Source organism: Zalophus californianus, chromosome 14, assembly GCF_009762305.2.
Source record: "Zalophus californianus isolate mZalCal1 chromosome 14, mZalCal1.pri.v2, whole genome shotgun sequence".
NCBI classification, from domain to species: domain Eukaryota; kingdom Metazoa; phylum Chordata; class Mammalia; order Carnivora; family Otariidae; genus Zalophus; species Zalophus californianus.
In genome coordinates this window covers 8,479,954-8,506,522 of record NC_045608.1, presented here as the reverse complement: position 1 = coordinate 8,506,522, position 26,569 = coordinate 8,479,954, and the positions used below count along the sequence as shown (strand labels likewise).

The 26,569-nt window shown below is 39.3% G+C and overlaps 1 protein-coding gene across 5 annotated transcripts in view; it reads right to left on the bottom strand.

The window, feature by feature from the left end:
• Positions 1 to 26,569, bottom strand: part of RAD9B (RAD9 checkpoint clamp component B) — a 46,200-nt gene that overhangs the window by 12,012 nt on the left and 7,619 nt on the right. For 4 of the 5 annotated variants that reach the window (XM_035724010.1, XM_027576939.1, XM_027576941.1 and 1 more), the window contains 6 exons: positions 21,788 to 21,887; positions 18,866 to 18,972; positions 13,539 to 13,645; positions 13,392 to 13,456; positions 12,728 to 12,850; positions 9,807 to 10,056 (listed from right to left, as the gene is read on the bottom strand). In XM_035724010.1, coding sequence (XP_035579903.1) covers positions 9,807 to 10,056; positions 12,728 to 12,850; positions 13,392 to 13,456; positions 13,539 to 13,645; positions 18,866 to 18,972; positions 21,788 to 21,887 — 752 coding nt within the window. The remainder of the gene's footprint in view (positions 1 to 9,806; positions 10,057 to 12,727; positions 12,851 to 13,391; positions 13,457 to 13,538; positions 13,646 to 18,865; positions 18,973 to 21,787; positions 21,888 to 26,569) is intronic. The other variant, XM_027576940.1, reaches the window with a different exon arrangement.

The window sequence follows — 26,569 nt, the reverse complement described above, 5'->3', positions numbered from 1 at the left end:
CTCTCAAAATCAAAAGACAAAAAAAACAAAAAACAAAAACCAGACTCTTAACTACAGAGAACAAACATGGCTTCTAGGACTCTTCAGGCATCTGGTACTCAACAACTGTTCTAACTTCACCCTGTGCCATTGTTTACCCTTGGCTATCTGCTCTCTGATCACATTGGCCAGCCTTCACTTCCTTAAAACCACCACACTCCATCACATGGCCTTTGCACATGCCATACATTCACCCAACTACACTACTTTAACCTTTCTAGCTCAGCCCAAACACCAGTTTCAAGGAGAAGGCTTTCTGACCTAGATTAGGTCAATCACATCTTAAGTCCTCTCAAAGCATCCTGAACTTTTCCTTAATTGAACTTATCACAGTTTTTTTTTAATTAGCATGTCATGTGACTACTTAATGTGTATCTCCCCCCTAGTCTATAATCAAGTTTAAGAATCTTTCTTGTTGGGGTGCCTGAGTGGCTCAGTTGGTTGGGCGGCTGCGTTCAGCTCAGGTCATGATCCCAGGGTCCTGGGATCGAGCCCCGCATCGGGCTTCCTGCTCCGCGGGAAGCCTACTTCTCCCTCTTCCCCTGCTTGTGTTCCCTCTCTCGCTGTGTCTCTGTCAAATAAATGGATAAAGTCTTTTTTTAAAAAAGGAAACTTCCTTGTTTATTTTGCTCTCCATTGTATTTCCTACATCTAAGACACATGACCCTTGACAGATACTTGTGGGAATTGCATGATAGTTGCATGAATGAATAAATGAATGAGCCTTGTTCTTGGCTCATCCTCACAAATCAGAAGGTGAAGATGCCCTCTGCATAGTGGCAGTCTGACAGCAGCTGCGGAATTCTTGCTTCAGATGGAACACCCAAATTAGCTGTGATAGACAGAATGCCCCCCCAAAGGTGTACACATCTTAATCCCAAGAACTGTAAATATGTTACATCATGTGGAAGAGGGAAATTAAAGATAGTAGATGGAATTTAAGTTGCTAATCAGCTGACTTGGACCATCCAGGTGGGCCCAATGGAATTACAAGGATCCTTAAATGTGAAGGAGGGAGAGGAAGAAAAAAGGTCATAGTAAAGTGATGTGAAAAAGACTCGGCCAGTCATTGCTGGGTTTTTCTTTTTAATTTTATGAATACATCTCATAATTTTATTAAACTTCTTTTAAAGATTTTATTTATTTGAGAGAGCATGAGCAGGGGAAAGAGACAGGGGGAGAGGGAGAAGCAGGCTCCCCACTGAGCAGGAGCCCAACGCAGGGCTCGATTCCAGGACCCTGGAATCATGACCTAAGCCAAAGGCAGATGTTTAACCGACTGAGCCACCCAGGTGCTCCCACTGCTGGTTTTGAAGATGGGAGGGAACCACAAACCAAAGAATGCAGGTGACCTCAAGAAACTGGGAAAGGCAAGAAAACAGATTGTTTTCTTTCTAGAGTCTCCAGAAAGGAACACACGCCTGCCGACACCTAGATTTTAGCCCAGTAAGACCCATTTTGGACTTCAGACCTCCAGAACCTTAAGACAATAAACTGGTGTTTTGAAGCTCTAAATTTGTGGTTATTTGTTCTAGCATTAATAGGAAAATAATACGACTGGCTTTGATTTTTTTTTTTAAGATTTTTATTTATTTATTTGACAGAGACAGAGAGAGACACAGCGAGAGAAGAAACACAAGCAGGGGGAGTGGGAGAGGGAGAAGCAGGCTTCCCACTGAGCAGGGACCCTGATGTGGGGCTCGATCCCAGGACCCTGGGATCATGACCTGAGCGGAAGGCAGACGCTTAATGACTGAGCCACCCAGGCGCCCCTCTTTTTAAATAATATACATATTTCCCCCATTTTGGTGCTCCAAGAACTGTGTATACCTTCTTGTTTAAACTTATTGAAATCCACAATGGAAAAAAAACACCTGTCATTGTTTACAACATAGTAATACTCTGTCATAATTTAATTTTGAAAATCCCCTTTCCCAAAGCAATATACTACCATATATTATTTTAAATACAGTGAATTAAAATTGACTTCATTGGGGTGCCTGGGTGGCTCAGGCGTTAAGCGTTTGCCTTCAGCTCAGGTCATGGTCCCAGGGTCCTGGGATTGAGCCCCGCATCAGGCTACTTGCTCAGCGGGAAGCCTGCTTCTCCCTCTCCCACTCCCCTTGCTTGTGTTCCCTCTCTTGCTGTGTCTCTCTCTGTCAAATAAATAAATAAAATCTTAAAAAAAATTGATTTCATTTTGGAATTTTGTGATATGACTTGAAAGGATTTTTAAAAACTTCCCTAGGCTATCCCAAACCAGTACTGAAAGTGTGCCAGCCATTGGCTATGCACTAGGATACAGAGATGAGTAAGACTCAGGCTTGTCCTTGATGAACTCACAGTCTACCCAGTAGACTAACAAACATGTATGTTAAATTATTATGTGACAGTGACAGTGAATATGATGCACAAGTGCTTTGAGTAGAATGGGAAGACTTCAAAATGAGAAGTATCATTTGAGCCAGGCCTTGAAGGATGGGTAGGAGTTTGAAAGGTGGAAAAGAAAGAATTACTATCATCCCAGGCTGTAGGAACAATAGCATGAGTAAAAGTAGAACACAAAAGTGTGTGCTAAACCTTACCACCAAAATTAGGAACTAAGCAAGGATGTCCACTCTCTCCACTGCTACTCAACATTGTACTAGAGATTATAAGCTAATGCAGCTGAACAAAAAAGATCAGTTGAAGGCATTAAAGAGGAAGTAAAACTATCTATAAAGATGATAGATAGTATGTCTGGAAAATCTGAGAGAATCAATGCTAAAACTAATGTTAACAAAATAATTCAGCAAGATAATAGTATATAAAATTAACACAAGAGGGGTCCCTGGGTGGCTCAGTCGTTAAGCGTCTGCCTTCGGCTCAGGTCATGATCCCAGGGTCCTGGGAGCACTGGGCTCCCTGCTTGGTGGGAAGCCTGCTTCTCCCTCTCCCACTCCTCCTGCTTGTGTTCCCTCTCTCGCTGTGTCTCTCTCTGTCAAATAAATAAATAAAATCTTTAAAAAAATTAACACAAGAAAACAACAGCCTTCATATACATACAATAGGCAGTTGGAGAATATAATGGTAGAGGAAACTCCATTTGCAATAGCAACATAAAAGGTTAATTACTTATGAATAAACTTAATAAATTCATAGAACCTATATGAGGAAAATTTTAAAACACCCCTGAAAGACATAAAAGTAGACCAACAAATGGAAATGCATTGCCTGTTTTGGGACAGAATGACTCAACATGATAAACATGTCATTTTTCCCCAAGCTAACAAATTTAAGGAAATCCCAATAAAAAAATGACAACAGACTTTTATGGAGCTAGATAAATTGATACTAAAGTTCAACATTCAGGAATAGCCAGGAAAAACTGACAAAATCTACAAAGGGATACCGACTACTGAACATTCAGACATACTCTGAAGCCTCTGTAATGAAAAATGTGGTTCTGACAAACGAACAGATCAGCAGAATAGAAAAGGAAGTCAAGAAATAGACCCTGGGCGCCTGGGTGGCTCAGATGGTTAAGCGTCTGCCTTCGGCTCAGGTCATGATCCCAGGGTCCTGGGATCGAGTCCCGCATCAGGCTCCCTGCTCCTTGGAAGCCTGCTTCTCCCTCTGCTTCTCTCTCTCCCTCTCTCTCTCTCCTCCTCTGTCTCTCATGAATAAATAAATAAAATATTTAAAAAAAAATTTTAACCCATGTTACTCAACCATGGAAATATATTAAAAAAAAAAAAAAGAAATAGACCCTAAAACATACATAAGTGTATTATGTGACAAAGAGAGCACCTCAAATCACTAAGGCAAAGGTAGACCTTTAAGAAGTGGTTCTGGGATGGCTGGGTAGCCATTTTGAAAAAGATAAAATTGAACCCCTACCTCACACCACACACAAGAAACTCCAAATAGTTCAGGTGTAAATCTAAAAAGATGAAATCAGGAGCGCCTGGGTGGCTCTGTCAGTTAAGCATCCAAATCTTGATTTCAGCTCAGGTCATGATCTCAGGGTTGTGAGACAAAGCCCTGTGTTGGGCTCTGCGGTGGGCGGGGAAACTGCTTGGGATTCATTCTCCCTCTTCTTCTGCCCCTCCCCTACTCCTGAACCTCACCCACCACCACCGCTCATGTACTCCCTCTAAAAAAAAAAAAAGATGAAACCATACAAGTTCTAGAAGGGAAACATGGGTGAGTTTCTCTTTTAACCTCCACATGGGGAAAGGCTTTCTTTCTAATTAATGACTCAAAATCCAAAGATGATTTTTTTTAAAGGTAGGTAAGTTTGACTATATAAAATGAAAAATTTTTTGCATGAGAAAAAAACCTTAAAAATTTGACCACTGATAAACTGAAAATATTTACACCATATATCACAAATAAATAAATGGCTAATAGCCTTATATATATATAAAGCTCTTAAAATTTGAAGGACAAAAAATAGAAAAATGGGAAGAGATAATCAATTCACAAAAATTATAAAAGTTTTTAAATATTTATTTGAGAGAGAAAGCCCGCACAAGAGGGTAAAGGGGCAGACTCCCGCTGAGTACAGAGTTCAACTTGGTGCTCAGTCATACAAGCCATGAGATCAGAACCTGAGCTGAAACAGAGTCAGATGTCCAACCGACTGAGCCACCCAGGCACCCCAAAATTACTAAAGTTTTTAAACACATGAAAAGATGTTCAACCTCACAATTAGAGAAATGCAAATTAAAGCAACACCGAGGTACCATTTCTCAACTATCAGTATGACATACATGCTGTTTGCAGGCTGCAGAAAATAGGCCCTCTCCTCTGTTGCAGGAGGGAGTGCAAACTGGTACAACCTTTCTGAGAAGAATCTGGCAGCATCTAACAAAACTACAGATGCACTTTTTTTTCTTTTTTACATATGCACTTTTAAACCAGCAACACACTTTCAGGAATTTGTCTTGTAGACTTCAGACAATATGAAAACCTTTACATGTGTAAAAGGTTATTGACTGCAGCTTTGAAATTGCAAAATATAAGGGGGAGGGATCTAAATGCCCACATATAAGAGAATAGTTGAATTAACTATGGTATATCACACATGAAATACTACGCAGTTATTGAGGGGAAAAATAAAGTGATATGGAGTGATTTCTAGTACATACTGCTAGATGCAAAAAGCAAAGTGGAAAATAATATTTACAGAAAAAGAAATAAAATATGTATGTATCTGCTCATTTGTGCAAAAAGAAACATAAATGATAAAAATTGAGATTTATTCTCTACAAAGGGTGCAAAGAAGGGAAGGAGTGACACTGCTCTGCATACACCCTTTTATAGTTCTGACTTCCAGTGCTGTTCATAGGTCAGCACTCAAAGACCAAAATCAACAAGGATTTGGGAAGAACTGAAATGGGAGCAAACAAAGCTACCTGCATTAAAGATGATTAATATAACCATACTGAAATATGAATAAGGGAAAAAAACTAACCTAAGTAACTTTGAAGAACAGTATTTTTTTTAAAGATTTATTTATTCACTTCAGAGAGCGTGCACAGAAGGAGGGGCAGAGGGAGAGAGAATGTCAAGCACCCTCTGTGCTGAGCATGGAGCCTGATGTGGGGCTTGATCTCCCGACCATGAGATTATGACCCAAGCTGAAACCAAGAGTTGGATGCTTAACTGAATGCACCAATGAGCTGCCCTGAGAAACAGTATTTTGAATATATACTTAATAGCTGAAGACAAAATAATATTCACAAATATTGTACTTCTGTTAGCAGATTCATTTCTTCCAGGGGTATGGATTGGCAATTCTGAAACTATGTGTTCTCAGATTGAACAGTAAGTAAACATGTTGTGGATAACAACAGCCAAGTTTCTCACTGTCAGACAAAGGAGTTTTAAAGAAACAGGGGAGGGGCGCCCAGGGGGCTCAGTCGGTGAAGCATCTGCCTTCAGCTCAGGTCATGATCCCAGGGTCCTGGGATGGAGCCCTGCGTTGGGCTCCCTGCTCAGCAGGGAGTCTGCTTCTCCCTCTCCCTCTCACCCTCCCCCCTGCTCATGTTCTCTCTCTCAAATAAATAAATAAAATCTTTTTTTTTAAAGATTTTATTTATTTATTTGACAGAGAGATAGACAGAAGAGCACAAGCAGAGGGAATGGCAGAGGGAGAGGGAGAAGCAGGCTCTGCACTGAGCAGGGACCCCGATGCGGGACTCAATCCCAGGACCCTGGGATCATGACCTGAGCTAAAGGCAGACGCTTATCCATCTGAGCCACCCAGGTGCCCAAATAAAATCTTTTTAAAAAAATAATTAAAAAATAAATAAATGGGGGAGGCCAGTATGAACCCTGTGGTGTTGGACTGGAACTGGAGGTATCAGTATGAATTTATGGGTTTTAATGTACATAAGTATGTATGTATACAAATAGATATAAAAATTGATCAATATGTGTGTATGTGTCTATAAATGAGTATGTTTCCTAGCTTTGTCTGCTGAGAGGGCCTAGAAGCAAGGAGATCCCAGTACAAAAGAGCACACCTACCATCCAGAAGTTGTTTCTGTCTACCATCTCTGATCAAAGGAACCAGGACTCTTGGGAGAAAAGACTGATTCCATTTGGGTTGGAGTTGGGAAATACAAGGTAAGCCTAGAACACTTTAAGTTTCCAGAAAGTAAGGAAGTACTCAAAAAATGCTGGAGATATGCCAAAGAGACAGAGGCTCCCAGTATAAATGATAGTAATGGATTATAACCCCCAAAATAAAATTAATATTCAAGAGTATTTTGTCACATAAATAATTGAATAAATAAATGGAGAGAAGGAAAGTTATTAAAGCAGAATTTCATCTGATAATAGAAAAATTACCATTTCTCAAGTATCATAGTAATAACTATTTTAGACAAAAAAGCATCAATGGATGCTAAAATTAGTAGGCAAAAAGTATGATGAGAAACAGGATATTTACTTAGTTTCAAAGTATCTCCCACCAAACCACTTTCGATTACTAACAGAAAACAGTAACTTTACCGTGGAGAAATGTGGCAGATAACCTTAACTATATGATAAAATTAGGATCACCAAGAAGACAAATCTCCATCATGGGTTTCCAGATAAAATGTGTGAGAAGAACACAGCATTGTTCTGTTTCATTCTTACTAAAAATGCACAGCTGAAATTTAATCATGACGAAATCAGAAAAATTCAAATACAGGGACATTCTACTAAAGTGTCAAGGTAAAGAAAGATAAAACAACATTTAGAAAATGTTCCAGACTAAAGGAGACGCTGTTAATATTTAGGGAATCTGGGTGAACAGTATATGGGAATTCTTTATACTACTTCTGCAAGTGAGTCTGAATTTATTTCAAAATTTTAAAAAATATGATGTGCACGTGTGCAAGCATGTGTGTATATAATATGCATAGAAAAAGCCCTAACAGTAATAATAGAAGTGTTTGTAGTGATTATCTCTGATAATCTCTTATTGGTATTTTCTGATTTTTCTCTGGTGAAATGAGAATTGTACTATTACATAAATGTTAACATTTGGAGAGTCTGGGAGAAGGGTATGTAGGAATTCTTTGTACTATTTTTGCAACTTTTTTTCAAGAATTTATTTATTTATTTGAGAGAGAGAGAGAGAGCTCACGCCCGAGCACAAGCAGGGGTAGGGAGAAGCAGACTCCCCAATGAGCAGGGAGCCTGACACAGGGCTTGATCCCAGGACCCTGGGATCATGACCTAAGCTGAAGGAAAATGCTTAACCGACTGAGCAGCCCAGGTGCCCCAATTTTTGCAACTTTTTAAAAGTGAAATTATTTTAAAATGGAAAGTTAAAAACAAACAAGCAAATAATAATGGGCCATATTATTATCAGAATGTTACTAGCACCATAACGGCTATAGCTTGAGTCTGGTTCCCAGGTGATGGCCCTCCCGTGTGCATGGCAAATGCTGCAAATCAACTATAGATATAGCTTTAGTCACACTCAACTTAGTTTGCCCAACCAAATGACTGGTGATGTTACTAAAGAGGAAACCTATCTGCCATTCCCGGCATAGAGTATGTTTTGTATGGGAGCAGGAAGGAGGAAAGGGGGAGGCCTAGTGAAGAGCATAATAAATACCCCAGGGACAGTCCCTGAAAGCCATTCCAAGGAGTTTAGTTGTAATCCTATGGGACAAAGGGAATGATCCAAGAGTTTTGAAGACAGGAGAGTGATGTATAACAGTAACTAACATTTAATGAGCATTAGCCATGTGCCAGCTCCATATATTAGTTCAATTAATTCCCACAGTTCTATTTAATGGGTAGTACTATTATTATCCCCTTTTTACTGATAATAAAACCAAGGCAAAAGAGGAGTAACTTGTCCAAGTCACACAACTAGTAAGTGGCAAACAGGGATGTAAACCTAGGAATTCTAAATCTGGAGCCAGTGCTCTAAACCTCTGTACTTCACTGTAAATGTAAGGTTTGGACAAAATCTTCTGGTACACTGGAGAACCAGAGTGGACGGGAATGGAGGCATGGAAGCCAATGGGAAGGCTCACAATAGTTTGGGTGGAAGATGATAAGGGTCTAAATAACAATCATATTGTAATTTCAGTTTTGCAGGACTTTGCCACATTAAGGCAAATAATACCATTTAAAATAGGACTGTGTTGGGGCTCCTGGGTGGCGGTTGTTTTTAGAATATAAGTGACATGATGGGAAATTTGAAGAAGAGTCCTGTAACGATGCTCATGGAGCTTACAGTTCTTTACAGTCCTTTATAAATGTCACTTTCCCTAGTGAGGAAATGGGCAATCTTAGTGAATTTCAGGGAAGTGAAGTGGCCAGAAAATGTTTTTGTATTGTTACCTTTGAAAAAGTAAGCACAATATGTGTGACCAAAAAAACAGAAGGGGAAAATGCTTCTGTATAATGAAAGACAAATTTCAGTTTTCACCTTATGGCCAACTTAGTAATATACAAGAGAAAATTGCTATAACTGCTAGGCATATAATAGGTATTCAATAAACACAGTATCAAACTGAATAATGAATGGAGTTTACTACCCAATTTTACTGCTCTAAAAGTCTTTTATACAGTGTAAGATAGTGACTTTTAGAAATATTATTTCTCCCTTCAAATTTGTTAGGAAACTCATATTTCTAAACCAATAATAATAGCAATAGTAAAACAAGCTTGAATAAACCATTAATGTAAACATATTAAATTGGGAATTATTTATTTGAGATACTTCAGTTTCTAATAAATCATATTTATCTTCAGTTCAATAGATATCATAAGGTTTAACACAATGGCATTCTGTAAAGCTTATCATCCAACTAGTAAAATGTTGGTAATATAATAGGTTATTAACTGGGACTCCACTATGAAATAATTGGTGATACTTGTTGGGATGAAATTTAATTTGTACTATGATGAGTAAAGGATTTCCCAACCCAATTTGAAGAATAAAATGAGGACACTTATCTTAGAAAGTAAATTATATGCCTTTAGCGTATTATTTGTATTCAAAGATTATCCTGTAAGCAATCATAATTTATTCTTTAATACAAGTGACCCAGATATGCACTTGAATATATTTTGTTGCTCAATGAGCAATTTAAACTCTTTTGTACTGACAGTCTGTAAGTCAGACTGGTTTCACCACTCTCCTATCAAAAAGTAAGGAAACTATTTTCGGGACATTGGGGTGGACCTGGGCAGGGAGACTGCAAAGGGAGACAGATGATGAGAAATCTTGACTGAGACGTTGTCATGTCTCAATGTTTTCCCTTTACCTGCCTTAGATATGAAGACCCTGGCCCCTCCTCCGTGTTGCTGACACTGCTTTCTGGCACTTCACTAATGTCTTCATTCACTCTTTTCATTATAGGGCTGCCACAGTTTTCCAATGCAGGGATGTCTGTTTGAGTCTCATTAGGATAAAGCCTTTTGGGTGCTGCTTTTCTCAAGATACATCCTGGGGCCTTGCTGGTTGCATTTTTGCCAGTCTTTGAATTGTTGTTTGTTGAACACATCAGATCAGACCTGAGGTATTAAGGGATTAAATGAATGAGCTGTTAGCCTGCAAATGTATATTTTTATATAACTAATGAAGCAATATGGGATGACAGTGATAACACTAGTTTAGAGAATATATTGAAACAACATAGAACTGATTGTTGAAAGTTTAAAATTTACCTCAAAAAGTTAAAAATAGAACTACCTACCCTACTATCCAGTAATTACCCTACTAGGTATTTACTCAAGGATACAAAAATACAGATTTGAAGGGATACATGCACCCCTATGTTTATAGCAGCATTATCAACGATAGCCAAACTATGAAAAGAGCCCAAATGTCCATCGACTGATGAATGGATAAAGAAGATATGATATATATATATATGGAATATTACTCAGCCATCAAAAAGAATGAAATCCTGCCGGGGTGCCTGGATGGCTCAGTTGTTAGGCGTCTGCCTTTGGCTCAGGTCATGATCCCAGGGTCCTGGGATCGAGCCCCGCGTCGGGCTCCCTGCTCAGCGGGAAGCCTGCTTTTCCCTCTCCCACTCCCCCTGCTTGTGTTCCCTCTCTTGATGTGTCTCTCTCTGTCAAATAAATTAATTTTAAAAATCTTAAAAAAAAAGAATGAAATCCTGCCATTTGCAACAATGTGGACACTCTAATAAGGTGTATTACGTAGCATGTATTATACTAAGCAAAATAAGTCAGTCAGAGAAAGACAAATGCCATATGATTTCACTCTTATGTGGAATTTAAGAAACAAAACAGAAGCTCATATGGGAGGGAGAGGAATAAAAGAGAGAGAGAGAGAGAGAAGGAAACAAACCGTAAGAGACTTTTTTTATTATTATTAACATATAATGTATTATTTGTTTCAGGGGTACAGGTCTGTGATTCATCAGTCTTACACAACACACAGCACTCACCACAACACATATCCTCCCCAATGTCCATCACCGAGACTCCCATCTTTTTTTTTTAATTTAATTTTATTATGTTATGTTAGCCACCATACATTACATCATTAGTTTTTGATGTAGTGTTTCATGATTCATTGTTTGTGTATAACACCCAGTGCTCCATTCAATACATGCCCTCCTTAATACCCACCACCGGGCTAACCCATCCCCCTACTCCCCTTACCACCTCTTCTTTATCCATTCATCTGTCGATGGACATCTGGGTCTTTCCACAGTTTGGCTATTGTGGACATTGCTGCTATAAACATCAGGGTGCAGGTGCCCCTTTGGATCACTATATTTGTATCTTTGGGGTAAACACCCAATAGTGCAATTGCTGGGTGGTAGTGCAGCTCTATTTTCAACTGTTTGAGGAACCTCCATACTGTTTTCCAGAGTGGCTGCACCAGCTTGCATTCCCACCAACAGTGTAGGACGGTTCCCCTTTCTCCACATCCCCGCCAACATCTGTCGTTTCCTGACTTGTTAATTCTAGCCACGCTGACGGGTGTGAGGTGGTATCTCATGGAGGTTTTGATTTGGATTTCCCTAATGCCGAGTGATGTTGAGCACTTTTTCATGTGTCCGTTGGCCATTTGGATGTCTTCTTTGCAGAAATGTCTGTTCATGTCTTCTGCCCAAACCATGAGACTTAACGATAGAGACCAAACTGAGGGTTGATGGAGGGAGGTGTGTGGAGGATGGGCTAGATGGGTGGTGGGCATTCAGAATGTGGGCATTCAGTTATGATGAGCATTGGGTGTTGTATGTAAGTGATGAATCACTAAATTCTACTCCTGAAACCAATATTGCACTGTATGTTAACTAACTAGAATTTAAATAAAAAAATTTTAAAAAAGAAAGCTAAAATTTATATATATGATTATTTAGAAATTTTCTCTACAGATTCAAATTCTTCAGTAAAGCAACCCAGTGTGCATGAGACAAACTTGTGATATAGTAACAGGGCCTGAGTTAGAAAAAAAGTCAAATTACTATACATCTGCATGATAAAATTCTATACAGTCATTAAAAATCATATTTCCAAGTCATAATCAGTGATATTGGAACCTGTTCACAATATACTTTGTGGGGGACAAAGAGGATAGAAAACTGCATATCCTCCATGAGCCTGATCTTATTTTAAAACATCTTATGCAAAATAAAAAGTCTAAAAGAAAAAACAGTGAGCCAAATGTTAACAGTGGCTATCTCCAGGTGGTGCAATTTATCTTCTTTGTACTTTTCTCTATTTTCCAAATTTCCCATAGTAGTTTTAAGTTAACTTTTACAGTGAAGCACCCTGCACCAAAAAAAAAAAAAAAAAAGTTATGGAGACAAAAGAAAAAAAAGAAAGAAAAACAAAGGCTGTCCCCATGTCCAAGAAAGAAGAGTTCTAGGCAGTGAACAGAAACTTACCCATGAACCTCAACACTGTATCCCTCCTAAAAAACAACTGCCAAGACTGGAAATGAGGTTTGGGTAAGAACAAAGATAAATCAGACAGTCCTGTTAAATTCTGATCAGAAGAGAAAAAACAGATGTCTAGTGCATGATTGGTGCTATTTCTCACTAGTTAGCTCCTACTGTAGCTCTTTCTGATTCAGTCAATATTTCTGATCTAACGTTTTACTCCTCGATTGTTTCCTAAATGAAATGCCAATGAATTATTTCAGAATAAGATTGCAATGGCTTTTTCCCAACCAGCAAAGATGTTAAAACATTGGTCTTACCTTTTTTGTTTTTGTGAAAGACACAGTGATGGTGGAGAAGATGCTCTACTTGGCTCATCAGCTAATGTAGCCAAAATAAAGTTAGCTTCCAATAACATATCATCGATACTTAAAGCCATAGGTCTAAAAAAAGGCAAAGTCAGAGCAAGCATCATACATGTTTTCTGATGGACATTAGGAAAATTAGAAAATGACACTTCAGAAGTAAAAAGAGACAGTAGAAGTAGAAGTCTTATTTGTCTTTTCACAAATTGACATGGTCCTTCGACATCATCAGATCTGATTTCAAAAAGCTCATCTAACCCAGTCTCTGGAATTTTAGTTCTGAAATACCATATGAAATATCATGGTTTCATAGAAATTAGACTTGTTTAAGCCATGTCTAATTAATTTTCTAATTAGGCAATTAATTTCACCATGTCAAATTTATAAATGTTTTCACTCTGCAGAATATATCTTTTTCCATTACCAATTTAAAAATGCCATGTATGGCATCCTTCAAATTTTAGTTTGGTAAGTGTTGCTAGCAAAGTTAAGGAATTCTTGAGGTGTGAATTAATTTCAAAGTGATCCAAAGGGTTTTATTATTGATATATAACAAAAGGAAGAAAGGAAGGAAGAAAAGAAGGGAGGGAGGGAGGGAGGAAATTTCCCAAGGACTTACTTCCCAGGAAAATCAAAATGAATGGCTATAGGAGCATGTGTAGCTTCTGAAAATGTCAGCATTCCCTGAAAGAGAAAAAGAAGAAAAATAGTTGAAATCTTTATTTTAAAAACTACCAGCGAAATTTTGATACAAATTTTTGTTCACCTTTAATTCTTTGAAGCAGAATGTTATTTCAGTATCAGCTCCAATTTGAAAGAAGTCAAACTCATCTGGGCCAACAAACATTTCACTGTACACAGAACTGGTCAAATCTGTTCAATATTATAGGTAAAGAAAGAATAGAATTAGTTCCAGGGGTACTTGTTAAATTTTAATATGAAAATATAACTGTAAGTGATAGATTAAAAACAGCCACCAATCCTCTGACACTTTCACTGAGAGATGGGGTCCATCCCTATGTCCCCTCCCCTTGAAGTTGGGTCGTTGGGCTCTCTGACTGCTAAGGCCAATAGGATATGGTGCTATAGATGAAATGACCTCGTGTTGGCTTCTGAGCCCAGGCCTTAAGAGACTGGCAACTTCCGCTTCCTCTATCCTCCATCCACTTCCTCTGTGCCGTAACACTCACTCTTGGAACTTGGCCACCATGCTGAGTTCATGCTATATGAAGACCAAGTTAAATGGAGAGGCCATATGTGTGCAGTCACTCTGGTTAACAGCCCAGCCCTGCTCCCAGCATCAATTACCAGCCATGTCAGTGTGCCATCTTGGATGGATTCAGATGATTCCAGACCCAGCCACTGTCTAACTGCAATTGCATGAGACCCCAAGAACAGACTGTCTAGCTGAGCCCCATCAACCCACAGAAACATAAACGATGAGAATGAATTATTTCGAGTTTTTCACCACAAAAATGTTTGATATACACGCTCAGAAATACATACACACACCTTCTGCCCTGGAGGACACAATAAGAAGTCTGTGACCCAGGAGGAGGCCCTCAGCTGACTTACAGCCTCCAGAACCACAAAATGTAAAGATTGCCTGTTCAAAGTCACTGGAGAAAGTCCAAAAGGAGGCAGAATCAAGAAGTTACTCAGCACTTAAAAGAAGCAATGATAATGGAGAATGAGAGAGAGCAGCAGAGGGAGAGGGAGAAGCAGACTCCCCACCGAGCAAGAAGCCCGATGTGGGGCTCCATCCCAGACCCCAGGATCATGCCCTGAGCTGAAGGCAGTTGCTTAACCAACTGAGCCACCCAGGTGCCCCAGAGGTGCTTCATTGTGTTGTACTGAGCGACATGAGGCCTCACCTGTGCAAGCTGGGAAATGTAAGAAGTTTAAAAAGAAGGAGGAAGTAGGAACGAGGGAGAAAACAAACAACAAATAAACACCCATAAAATAGGCACTATTTGTCTGTAGGCTTCTGCCTGAGCACAGAAAGCAAGTCATTCAGCAAAAGGTAGTCATCCTTGTGAATATTGCATAGCTCCCTATTGCTTCCTTCTCAAAGATGCCTCAGGATAAAGCTAAGAAATGAAAGTCTTTGTCATTTTCATCTCTCCTTAAAATCGGGAGGAAAGGGGGCGCCTGGGTGGCTCAGTCGTTAAGCGTCTGCCTTCAGCTCAGGTCATGATCCCAGGGTGCTGGGATCGAGCCCCGCATCGGGCTCCCTGCTCAACGGGAAGCCTGCTTCTCCCTCTCCCACTCCCCCTGCTTGTGTTCCCTCTCTCGCTGTGTCTCTCTCTGTCAAATAAATAAAATCTTAAAAAAAAAAAAAAGTTTAAACATTAAAAAAAAAAATCGGGAGGAAAGAGGAGAAACATTTCATGGATACAAAGATATCTGAAAGGAACCACAAAAATTCGGAATAAAAGAAAAAAGAAATACACACACACACACACACACACAAGTACCTTTTCTTTTTCTCATTTTCTTTTTTTTCTAATTGAAGTGTAGTTAACATACTGTGTTACCTTAGTTTCAGGTATACAATATAAAAATTCAACAATTCTATACATTTCTCAGTATTCATCAAGATAAATTGCTCTTAATCCCCTTTATCTATTTCACCCCCTCCTGCCAACCACTAGTTTGCTCTCTGTATTTAAGAGATGTTTGTCTCTCTCTTTTTTTTAAGATTTTATTTATTTGACAGAGAGAGCACAAGCAGAGGGAGAGAGAGAGAGAAGCAGGCTCCCTGCTGAGCAAGGAGCCCGATGTGGGACTCGATCCCAGGACCCTCGGCTCATAACCTGGGCCGAAAGCAGCCACTTAACCGACTGAGCCACTCAGGCATCCCGAGATGTTTGTCTCTTTTTCTTTGTTTGTTCATTTGTTTTGTTTCTTAAATTCCACATATGAGTGAAATCATATGGTATCTGTCTTTCTCTGATTGACTTATTGCATTTAGCATGATATCCTTTTTTAAAAAGATTTTATTTATTTGAGAGAGAAAGAGAGAGGGCACTCGTGCACAAGCAAGGGGAGGGGCAGAGGGAGATGGACAAGCTGACCCCTGCTGAGCAGAGAGACTGACGCAGGCTCGACCCCAGGACCCTGAGATCATGACCTGAGCCAAAGTCAGACACTGAACTGACTGAGCCACCCAGGCGCCCCTAGCATTATATCTTTAGGTCCATCCATGCTGTCGCAAATGGCAAGATTTCATTCTTTTTTATGACTAATACTACATTATATATACACCACATCTTCTTTATCCATTTGTCTATGATGGATTTGGGTTGCTTCCATATCCTGGCTATTGTAAATAATACTGCAGTGAACACAGGAGTGCATATATCTTTTCAAATCAGTGTTTTCATTTTTTCTGGGTAAACACCCAGTAGCAGAATTATTGGACCATATGATATTTTTATTTTTAATTTTTTGAGGAACCTCAATACTGTTTCCCACAGTGTCTGCACCAATTTACATTCCCACCAACAGTACACAAGGGTTCCTTTTTCTCCACATCTTCGCCAGCACTCATTATTTCTTGTGTTTTTGATTTTAGCCATTCTGACAGGTATAAGATGAGATCTCATTGTGGTTTTTTTTTTTTTTCTCTTTAAAGAAAGGCAGACTACCACATGCAGCACCTCATTGGGATGTGTCTGGAGTCTTGGAAGCTTGACTACCCTACGCTCTCCTGCAAATGGACATTGAGAGCTTGTTTGAAGGCTCCAGCAGGGAGGCAGCTATTCATATACCCTTGACCAAAGAACGGTCCTCCTCTATTGGGAATGTTGTCCTCTTTGAGCGCAAAGCTTTGGGAGGGACACACATGGAGTGGTGAGGGAGGAAGGGGACACCCGCCTAGCAGCCAGATCTGCTGAATCAATCCTGGCGATCAATGGAGTGACAGATGTTTCAGCCACATTGCCCTCACATCTTCATTGTGGTTTTGATTTGCATTTCCCTGCTGATGAGTGATGTTGAGCATCTTTTCATGTGTCTGTGGCCATCTGTATATATTCTTTGGAGAAAGTATTCAGGTACTCTGCCCATTTTTTAAAAAGATTTATTTGAGAGAGGGAGAGAGAGTGAAAAGAGAGAGAGTGGGAGGCAGGGGCAGAGGGAGAGAGAATCTTAAGCAGACTCCACACTGAGCACCCGACATGGGCTCTATCCCATGACCCTGAGATCACAACCTGAGCCAAAATCAAGAGTAGGATGCTTAACTGACTACACCATTCAGGTGCCCCAATCCCGCCCATTTTTTTATTGGATTACTTTTAATAGCTTCATAGTATTTCATTATCTTTACTCAACCAATCTTCTGATATTAGATTTGAAGTATAGAAGGAGATGTCCCAAACTATTAAAAGTGCTTATCTCTGGATAGTGGGATTTCAGGTGATTTTTTTTTTATTAGTGCTTATTTTGTGTTTTTTATTTTCTTCAATGAATATGAATTAATGTAACTGTAAGAACAAAGGATAAATAGTATATATTTTTTAAAAGGACCAAACACTATCCTAGAAATCATTCCTATCAAACAAGAAGGTTCATGTCACTTCCCAAGTACTAGCATAGAGTAGATTCAATAATAAACAATTGGGTCCCTAGTCAACCATAACTAGAACTACTCATTAGAAAGCTACTCACAAGGGACAATATCTCCTGGTTACTAAATGGCCATCTTTATTCAGAGATGGAATTATGGAATACAAAACAGACCCTTTCACTAGCCAAGCATATTGTTTCCTGATCATGTGCTTCTGAGTGTCAAAAAACAATGCGAGGTAAGACTAGAAAGAAGTAATAATAGCACAATGGTAATGAGCCTGTGCCTTGGAGCCTATGTTCAGATAATCCACACTTATTAACTGTGTGACACCAGGCAAGTCACTGAGTTTCTCTGTGCTTCACATGAAAAATGGACATAATAATAGGACCTACATCACAGAGCTTACAAAGATCACATGAATTCATAAATGGAAACCATTTAGAAAAAGAACATAGAGGGGCACCTGGATGGTTCAGTTGATTGAAAAGCCGACTCTTGATTTTGGCTTGGGTCATGATCTTGGGGTCCTGGAATCGAGCCCTGCGTCAGGCTCCCCACCCAGCAGGGAGTCTGCTTGAAATTCTCTCCCTTTCCCTCTGCCCCTCCCCCTGCTCACACTCCCCTTCTCTCTCAAAATAAATAAATGAATCTTTTTTTAAAAAGTTAAAAAAAAGAACAAGAACATGGCACACACTAAACACCACAAAAGTCATCTGATCCAACTTCAGCCCTAGTTCTACTGGTTTTTCAGTCTGGAATAATACAGTTCCCTCCATTTCTTTTCTTTACTGCTGTCACACACACACAAACACACACACACACACACCAAATTACCCAAGGTTAAAAAGTCTCAAACAGCTTGTACCCAAAAGACCATGGTCAATTTTCTTGATAGCAAAAATTCTGATTCAATCATGCCTTAGTTTCTCCATTCAGTCTAGATAACTCTTGGAGGAGCTGACGTAAGTATTCACGTTTTCTGCTGTGTGTGTTTGCCATCTGGAATATCTTACTTCTCTAGTTCAAAGCTACTTTTTCTTCTTATGTGATTAACGATAATCTCAATTGGATTGCTGGCCTCTTAATTTTTCTTTATGCTAAACACAAAGGGTGATAAAAGATGAAAAACAGGGGTGCCTGGCCGGCTCAATTAGAAGAGCATGCAACTCTTGATCTTGGGGTCATGAGTTTGAGCCCCATGTTGGGTGCAGAGATTACTAAAAAATAAATAAATTTAAAAAAAGATGAAAACCAGACCTTAAAAATCTTAACTGAAAATATACTTTTCTCAGTAACGATTCTCCTAATTTTAAAACAACCTGAATTTCAAAGCCAAATATTTTAATTATTGATTGTGTTCCATTTCCTGGATCTCTTAAAAATTTTAATGATCTTTCTACATCTTACTGCTTTTTAGACAAGAATAAACGTTATGCCACCAATGTTTACTGTATGGTCAGTCATCAAGAAACCCAGGAAGTGACATGCCATCCAAGCGCCATGACAGATGTAGTCCTTACCCATTGGTTCATCACTGGAACTCTTAAGGCAAACGCTGAGTGGGGTAACAGCAAGAGTAACTTCTTCTTGACTTGATGTAAAAAGAACAACTGCCTCAGCAAGCACTCTACAAAATGTAATGAAAAGTACTATGTTACTTGAAAAACAAGAAGAAAGAATCTTATTAAATGGGACTCAAACCTTTAATCTGGAAATAAACAGGTGAGTCAGCCCAGATTTTTAAAAAAACTTACCCAAAATACCTATCTTATTTTTTCTACGTGAGCTGCAATATTTTTAGTATATTTTAAAATTCACTTGAAAGCCAAGAGAATAGTAAAATATATTCTTAGTAAGACATGTGAAAGCTGCAGAATAAACCAGACACTGGTAGAAATGTCTTCAATTCCGTGGTTTTATATACCCCCTATATATTTTTAATGACCTGCAATCATACTCCTAAGGGAGGTAGTAGAAAACATCGCTATTCAGATAGAACCGGGTGGAACTATGCTGGAGATCCGGGTGAGGGCTAGAGGTTTATGAGCAGCCTGCTACTTCTATTCTCTTTCCCTTTGTTACTTGTCCTAGATTATTACCTATTACTTTCAAGGTTGTCTTGACATCCCAAATGCCCTTTTATCTTGGGCTCCCTTTTTAAAAATAGTTTTGTTGATACAGAATTCACATACTGTACAATTCACAGATTTAAAGTTTTTTAATTTGTGTTTCCCTAACTATTAATGATGTTGAGCACCTTTTCAACCATTTGTATATCTTCTTTGGCAAATTATCTATTCAAATCCTTTGCCCATTTTTAATTAGGTTATCTTTTTATTATTACATTACAAGATCTGGGCTACTTTTGAAATTGAGATGTTGTCAGATAAAAGTGAAAGTCTTAGAATGTATGTAATGTTGATGTTAACCTGAAGCTAGAAATTAGCTCAGCATTGTTTCTTGATGCCAAAATGTCAGGAACACCTACCAAATTCATCTAGGAACTTTTCCAGTGTTATGGTGTTTTATAAAATACCAAATAACTTGATACAAAAGAATTACAACAGAAATGTGCAATTCAAAAAGGAAGAAAAATACAATAAATATATGAAAAGATGTTCAAACTCCCAAGGAATCAACACAACAAAAAAGGACATCTAATAATACAATTTTCTACCTATCAGGTTGGCAAAAATTTTAAAGATTGATCATATATGTTACTTGAAAGGACTCCCCTATACTTCTGGTGGGAATGTAAGTTGGCTCATCATTTAAGACAGCAATTTGGTAGTCAGTATGTATGCAAATTTAAAATTTGGTAAGCCTTTGACCCAGTGATTTCATTTCTAGGACTCTGTGTTAAGCATATAAGATGGCCCCCAGTGATCCCCACCTCCTGGTATTTATGCCCTCATATAATCCCCGCCCTTGAGTGTGGGCTTAATTTACAGAGTCACTTCTACCAAAGAAAATGGCAGAAGTGATGAAATGTCAGTTCTGAGAGTAGGTTATAAAAAGACTTTGGTTCCATTTGTGAATTCTCTCTCTCAATCAGTCATCTCAATCAATTCTCTCTCTTTCTGATTACCAGTGGCCACGTTGAGAGGACAATCAGATAATCCACAGAGAGGCCTGTGTGGTGAGGAACTGAGACCTACCAGCAACCAGACTAGTGAGCTTGGAAGTCGATCACCTGAGGCCTCCCCACAGCCATGTCTGTGAGTTTGGGAGTGAATCCCCCCCGCCCAAGTCCAGCCTTCAGATGAGACCACAGCCCTGGCTGACAGCTTGACTCCAACTTCATGAGACACCTTGAGCCAGATGCACCCAGTTAAGCCACACTTATAACTATGAAGTAATCAATATCTGGTTTCTTAAAGCTCTGAGTTTGGAGGAAATTTTTTCCACAGAAATAGGCAACTCATATACTTTTTTTGTATGGCAAAAAGCTGGAAACAACGTACTTTTTCACTAATAGGACAATGGGTAACTAAATTATGGTTCAGTCATACAGTGAAAAATTATGTAATCATTAAAAACAGTAAGATTGATTTCAGTGAACTGACACAGAAACTTAAAAAATCAAGTTGCCAAATAGTAACAGTAGGACATTTTCTTTGAAAAAATTAGTTATAAGTATGTGTCTAATAAGTAATATAAATTTGAGAGGGGGGAAGAAGGAAGAGAAAGAAAGATATCCATAGCTATAAGGAGAGGGTGAGTTACAGAGAGATTGGCTATAGAAAGAAGAAGATCTACAAGGATATACCCCAAATTGTTGACTGATGTTACCTCTGCCAAGTGGGGTAGAGGGGACAGGTAGAGGAGAAAAACTTTTAATTTTTTTATCTTTGCACTCCTCTATAAATTCTAGATGTATTACAAGGAGCGTGTATTGCTTGTTTAATTTAAAGGACAACAAGGATAAAATATCCTTTGGCTCACAAAGTAATTAATGTTTAATGTTTAATGCTACAGCTTAACTAAAAAATTGGGTGCACTTTTCTGACAAATGCACTTTTCTGACAAATGCACATTCTCTAAAGAAAAAATGCAAACACTTGGGATAAAATCAGTTTACATAAAAACATTAACGTTTCCTTGTGTTGTGTGTTTTAAGACTCAGAAGGCAATATATAAATGCAAAGTATAATTAGGGAATATATTTTTCTCTTGGTATCACTTGATGTAGAAAGGCACTAATGGGATATTTTTAGAACTTTCTTGCCACTAAATCATTATTGCTACCATTAAGCAATTATATTATCTACTATTATCTTTTTCACAGTTTCCTCTTGACCTTGTAAGGGGACTTCTCCAAGTCAAATGTTAGCTTTTTTAAAAAATATAACTGATTTCAAATTTTAATTAAGGGCATTAACTCTTTACTCTGTGCCCACATTATGTTTAGAGAAAAAAATAAACACCAGAGAACTCATTACCTTGGTTGAATAATTAGCATATTAGAACACATATTCTTTTCAAAAATAACTTGCAAGGGCTGACTTTCTTGAAAACACACATTATGAGTTCTTCTAATACCTTAAAAAGAATAAAGCAATCTGTTAATAATTTTAAGTGCAACATGAACTATTTAAAAAGTCTATGTTTCACAGCCACGTTAAAATAATAAAATTAAAGAAACATTTCCTATCTGGCAGGTGCCCGTAGCTTGAAGGAGCAGAATTCCTTTATGAAATGTGTTTATCGCCCCTTAGTGGATACCATGCAACATGCCATATCCTCGGACCAATCAGGCAGTAGAGTTTCCAAGTTCTTTTGAAATACAAGTTATTTCTTAAATTGTGGGTAAAATAGTCATTGCCCACTCTAGTTCATGTGCCTATCATTCTCTTTCACTACCTTTCATCCAGGTCTGATATTTCTGGGTTTCTGGGAATTCTGGAAGTCAGACATGAACACCTGGTCTGTGAATTCTTTTTCTCTGAGGGGAGTAAGAGGGGAAGAGTGCGTAGCCCTACCGGCTATGGCTGTATGTGCCAGCAACTGTAGTATGCATTTTACACACATTACCTATGATCTTCACAACAGCCTTGTGGGGTAGGCACTTAGTCTCAGAAAAGGAACCTGTAGCTCAGTGAGGCTAACTGACTTTTTAAGGTGATGCTATTTTAACAAGTATAGGGATAATTTGAACCTAAGTTTGAATATAGAGCCCATGTAATGAAATCCAAATGGGCTGTAACCTTCTACAGCACAATAATGTTGTGGTGAGAATCAAAAGGACTCACTAGAAACAACATTTCTCATCTTACTTGGATTTTTTTTCTTTTAGGGAGGAGGGGGAGAGGGAGAGAGAGAATCCCAAGCAGGCTCCATGCCCAGTGCATGAGCCTGACACAAGGCTCGATCCCATGACCCCAAGATCATGACCTGTGCTGAAATCAAGAGTCGGACAGCTAACCAACTGAGCCACCCAGGTGCCCCTGGGGGTTTTTTTGGATACAAAATTAATAATGGCAACATTTATTAATTTCATATTTACAGACCACCTACTATGCACAAAGCTGCATTAGTTAGCTTTTGCTGGAAAACAAACCACTCCAAAACTTAGTGGCTCAAAATAACAAACATTTATTATTTCTCACAATTCAGCTGAGTAGTTCTGGTTTCAGCTGGCTTAGCTGTGGCTGGACATCTTGGATGGCTTCACTTTCACATTTAGGCCCCAGTGGAACAACCGGCATGGCTGAGACTGCTGAGACAGCTGAGGCCTCCCACCACATGGTCTTAATCCTCCAGAAGTCTACTGCGCAGCACTTGTTCTCATGCTGAGGGAAGGGTTCCTGCTTTCAAAGGGGAAGCTGCCATGCCTCTTAAGGCCTAGGCTTGCAACTCACACAATATCACTTCTATTTAATTGATAAAGCAAGCCCAACACCAGCCAAGATTCCAGCTGGGGAAACAGACTCCAGCTTTCAAAGGGTGAGGAGCAGCAAATAATTTGTGAGCACTTGTCTGGTAATCTACTACACAGGAACAATTTCAGGAGCTAGAGATTAGCAAAGCACAAATCAGACAAAAATCTCTCTCTTCACAGAGCTTACCTTCTAGGGAAGGGAGACAGATGACAAGAAAATAAATAAGTAAAATAATTGATAGGTCACATCGTGATAAGGGCCACAGAAAAAAAGCAAAGCAGAATGGGCATTAGGGGGTGCCAGTCATGGTAGATAGCAATTTTAAATAGGGAGGTCAACAATAAATGTGTGGCTTGGAAAAAAAAAAAAAACAGAAAAAAAAATAAATAAAATCTTAAAAAAAAAATAAAATAAATAGGGAGGTCAAGGAAAACCTCATGGAAACGAAGCCATCTGAGTAAAGACTTGGAGGAGGAGAAAGAGCAAAGCAACATGCTATCTGGAGAAGGAGCTTGCTAGGCAGAGGGCTCCCGACCCATGTAGGACCTTATTGGCCACGGTAAGATCTCTGGCTTTTACCCTGGGTAAATGGGGAGGCTTGGGGGGAGGCGTTGAGAGAATTTTGAGCACTAGAGTGACATATCCCACTTATTTCATCTTTACACTCATCCGTACATCTTAGATGTACTACAAAGAGCATGGCACTGCAAGGAATTACTGTGATTTCTATTTTGGGAAGACACAAAGCTCTAAAGTTGGCATAATTTACCCTATTTTAAAAACTATTTCCAACTTACTTTTGGAGCAACAAGTATTAGATGCTTATGGTCTAAAGTTGAAAAGATACCAAAGAATAGTCAATGAAAAGGAAGTCACCCCCAACCCCTAACTCCTGCCACCCCCATACCCTCCACAGAGGGGACCACTGTTAGCAGTTTCTTAGGTATTCTTAGAAACAGCTGTGGCATATGCAGCACAATCGTACCTCTAGAACATACCTCTAAATATTTCACTCAAGTGAATATTGGCATGGCCAAAGATGTCCAAGCAGAGAAATGTCTAATTTCCTTGTCATTCCTGATGCTCCTTTTCTTGCCACTTGCTTCCTTCTCCTTTTTCCTTATCGACAAGTGCTAAACACTTTCAGCCTATACCTCTGCTCCCACTGCTTGCTCCTCATAGAATGCCTTCCCATTTCCACCTCCTGGAAACTCATCTAGTCACTCACCTAGTCACTAACCACAAAGCCTTTCCTCTTCACCTTTCTCTCCTCTGAATCTCTGGCCCAAAGAACATCCACTGTACCCTTTCTATTTTATCTTATTTTTTTAAGTAGGCTCCACGTTGGGCATGGAGCTCACATGGGGCTTGAACTCACGACCCTGCGATCAAGACCTGAGTGGAGATCAAGAGTCAGACACTTAACTGACTGAGCCACCCAGGTGCCCCCCTACTGTACCCTTTTTAAAGCATGTACCTCTTCACTGCATTTTTCTAGTCTTCTAGTTTAATAACAATTTTCCTTGATAGGATACAAATGGGATAAACATTTAGAAGTCCTGTTTTCTCCCTGGGTCATTTATTAACTTTATCTTGTGCTGCACAAAGTACTGGACCGTAATGCAATAAGGAATTTTGCATTTTCTCCATTTCATGGAGAAAATCTTACTACTAAGAACAACAACTGGGGCATTTGGGGGGCTCAGTCAGTTAAGCGTCCAACTTGATCTCAGCTCAGGTCTTGATCTCAAGGTTGTGAGTTCAAGCCCTGCACTGGGCTCCATGCTGGGAGCAGAGCCTACTTAAGAAGAAAAAAAAGATAACAACAACAGCTGAACTAAAGCAAATGCTTAGTCACATGTTTGGCTTAAATTCTGGCATAAGCTCCTTAATATCTCACAGACCGGTGACAACAGCTTGGGGCCCAGCAGCCAGGCTAACGATCATTCTGAGTAGTAGTGTCTCATCCCATCTGCTCCTGGCCACGGGATTCCTGACGCTAGGGCAGAATTCTACTTGCCACTTCATAAGCTCAATTTGGAACTTCCCTCAGTGGGTCCAGAGAACTCTTTCAAACCTGAAGGGGTACAGCTAAGGAACAACCATTATTTTGGAGATGTTACATTTGTAGAGTTTAGAATTTCAGAGGTGAGTGATACTTCAAAAATCTTGTAAGTTATTTAAATGGGACCCAATCCCTATAAGTTCACTGTTAAGCAAGTTTAAAGTCATTAGCACATCTGTAGAATGCCCTTTGACAAAAACTTGAAACCCTGAAGTGGGATTCCAGCCTTCTTGACATCACTTCATTAATACATGCGTATGAATCAAAGTTTTATTTTCGCTCAGTATCCCAGTGAACTCCTCTTCTCTTATGGAAGCCCCTCTCTGCTGGAGGCCTGTCTCCTTGAGCCAGGACAGAACACGTTAGCATGTGGTGTGTATCAGAGAGTGTGCTTCAGGAACTCACAGACTCATTTTTAGCAATTCTAGGGCCAGTGCAAAGAAAGAATGGAGAATGGATGGAATTATTAATAAAATAAATATTTCAGGTAAATCTTGGTTCTCGATGATACAAATCCTTGTTTCCTGTTAGCAGATGCTAAATAATTCAAGAAATCACTGTGCTGGAAACTTTTCAAGGTTAGATTTAGAGAAGTTAGTCTTTTTTAGTAGCTCATGTTTTTTTCAATTGTTTTCTATCAATGAAGAGAGCCAAATTGACATCACTGTCCTTAATTCCTTCCCAAATCCCAAACATATATTTCTAGCAGCTTATGGGCTATCTCTACCCAGGTGATTTTTTTCAACTAAATCTGAACAATGTTTCCCCACCAGATTACAGATATAAAGTCGCAAGCATAATTTGCTGTGTGCATACAGTTTTGGAAACCATAACTACTCCAGTTACCTAGCAGCATCCATGTCCTCCGGTCCCCCCTTCCTTCCTGAATTGGCCCTTCCCCCTTTCATAGCAGCCATGAGGCTGGGGGGTGGGGGGACTGATTCTACTTTCAGCTGGTAGGCCCTCATTGGTACAAAGCAACTGGTGTGATCTTATCCCCCTGCAATTAAATTTGGACCAGATATGGCACTTAAGAGATGGGAATGCCCTGGCCACTAGGATTGATTTAGGTTGGTACAGTCAGAGCAAAGTCAAGCGCTTTTGTTCACTGGATACATAAGGCAAGGCTCTCACTCCCACTGGATGTGAAAGAGGAAATAATTAGCCCCAGCTGCTGCTCAAGCCGCCTTAGCACTGAAAGTTTGTAAGAGAAGCCTTAGGATAAATCACATGGAGGAAAGTAGAGCTGAGTGAATTTAAAAAAGGAAAGGGGCGCC